Here is a 1,622-nt window from a genome sequence, read left to right as displayed (position 1 = left end):
GGTTTTTTTTGGGGACCCTACCCAGAGCCGATGACTCGACAGTCTGACCTGCTCGCTGCAGGGGGTTGGCGCAGGGGATAAGACATTACTGTCTCACCCCTGATGTGGCTGCGCACAGCAAGTGCCTTTTGAGTAGCATCGGGCTCTTTGATTTTAAAAGTATTTCGACCGTACTGGTGTCATGAATATTCTTTGTGCTCACATTATCGTTTTGTATTAACCATGCCTTCGCCTTTATTTTCAGCTTATGTACGTCTATTCTTAGACAAGTAAAGCGCTGTTCTTTCTACGCCATTCATTCTTGTTCTCGCGCTCAATCAGAATCGATATTCTATTCGTAACAGAGGGGCTGTGAGTAACGAGACAGTATGCTACCCCACCAACTCATACATACCAACTCATATATATATATATATATATATATATACCTTCAGTCCCCAACAGTTTCTGTTACGTGTAAACTCTAGCTATCCGGCGGTCGGTAATACATGGTTCACTGGTGCTCGTTGTGTGCATTGATTTCCAGGCTTTCTCTTTGTTCGGCCTAAAGGGTGCACTAGTGGTTCGGTCGGATACTGCTTTTCAGAAAACCACGAAGTATACAAAAGCAAAAGGTCGAATTTACAGGTTTCCGGCAGCTACCTATATGAAAAAGAACACGAAGATAGTGAAGATAATGATAGCGATGTATGATTTCCTTACAGTAACGATTAAATTGGTGGTTAGAGGTTGGTTTTATGTAATGTGGGGGGCGCGATGGACCAAGTGGTTAGAGCGCAAATTTACTGACCGGAAGGTCCGTGGTTCGAACCTGACCTCTGCCTCTCGACTTCCCCTGTCTAGGTTTGGGCGACCTGACAGTATCCCAGCCCTCGTGCCTCATTCGTGTTGCATGGCAGCTAGGCACGAAAGGGTGCTACAACTGGACGATTTTATTTTGTCTCTTGTTCAGACCGGAGGATCTAGCGAAAACTCGCAAGGTACAATATCCCTCGGCAATTTTAAGAAGCACTTTCTTCCATCTTCAGACCATACTTCAGGCATGTCCTTTGGGACCGGGCTTCCTGAGAGGGAGTATCGAGAGGGATATCGACTACTGCTTATGAATACATATGGGCGCCCACGGATCCACGGAATCTGTATTCCATGGATTTTCGACCCTGAATGTCAATGTGTATTCATAGCCACTACGGTTTCGGTCGCTGGGATATGGGAGAGCGTGGTATACAGTCAAGAACTGGAGGCGATGGCGGCAATGCATGAAGCAATGCATGGACCTCCAAGCCTCTACTTGAATTCCAAAATCACCACACATTCATGGAGTAAGACACGACTGTGAATCGAGGCTTTCGCCCAAGTTTCCCGGTCGGTTTTCTTCTTGCCGCTTAGCGGCTGCCGTTCAGCTGAAAGGTACAAGCGAAAAAAGGATGTGGTACTGTTCTTTAGGTTCTCAGTGCGGGGCGGTGAGCTTGTCAGCTCGAGGACTCGCTTAAAACGGGTCTAGTAGTGCCTGAACTGGGTTCTAGATGGAACGTGGGCAACCGTCGGAGGAAGGTTGTTCTACGCAGCAACTATCCGAAATGAGAAAAAATTGCGCCCAATAAAAGTGTGCACTCTGAGCT

At 47.0% G+C, this 1,622-nt stretch overlaps 1 protein-coding gene across 1 annotated transcript in view; it reads left to right on the top strand.

The window, feature by feature from the left end:
* Positions 1-1,622, top strand: part of T265_10809 (hypothetical protein) — a gene marked incomplete at both ends in the record, with an annotated part of 23,562 nt that overhangs the window by 12,736 nt on the left and 9,204 nt on the right. The window contains one exon of the mRNA XM_009177284.1: positions 953-1,322. Within this exon, the coding sequence (XP_009175548.1) occupies positions 953-1,322 (370 nt within the window). The remainder of the gene's footprint in view (positions 1-952; positions 1,323-1,622) is intronic.

Source organism: Opisthorchis viverrini (assembly GCF_000715545.1).
Source record: "Opisthorchis viverrini unplaced genomic scaffold opera_v5_411, whole genome shotgun sequence".
Classification (NCBI taxonomy): Eukaryota; Metazoa; Platyhelminthes; class Trematoda; order Opisthorchiida; family Opisthorchiidae; genus Opisthorchis; species Opisthorchis viverrini.
The sequence above is the reverse complement of the archived record's forward strand: the minus strand, read 5'-3'. Positions and strand labels throughout refer to the sequence as shown.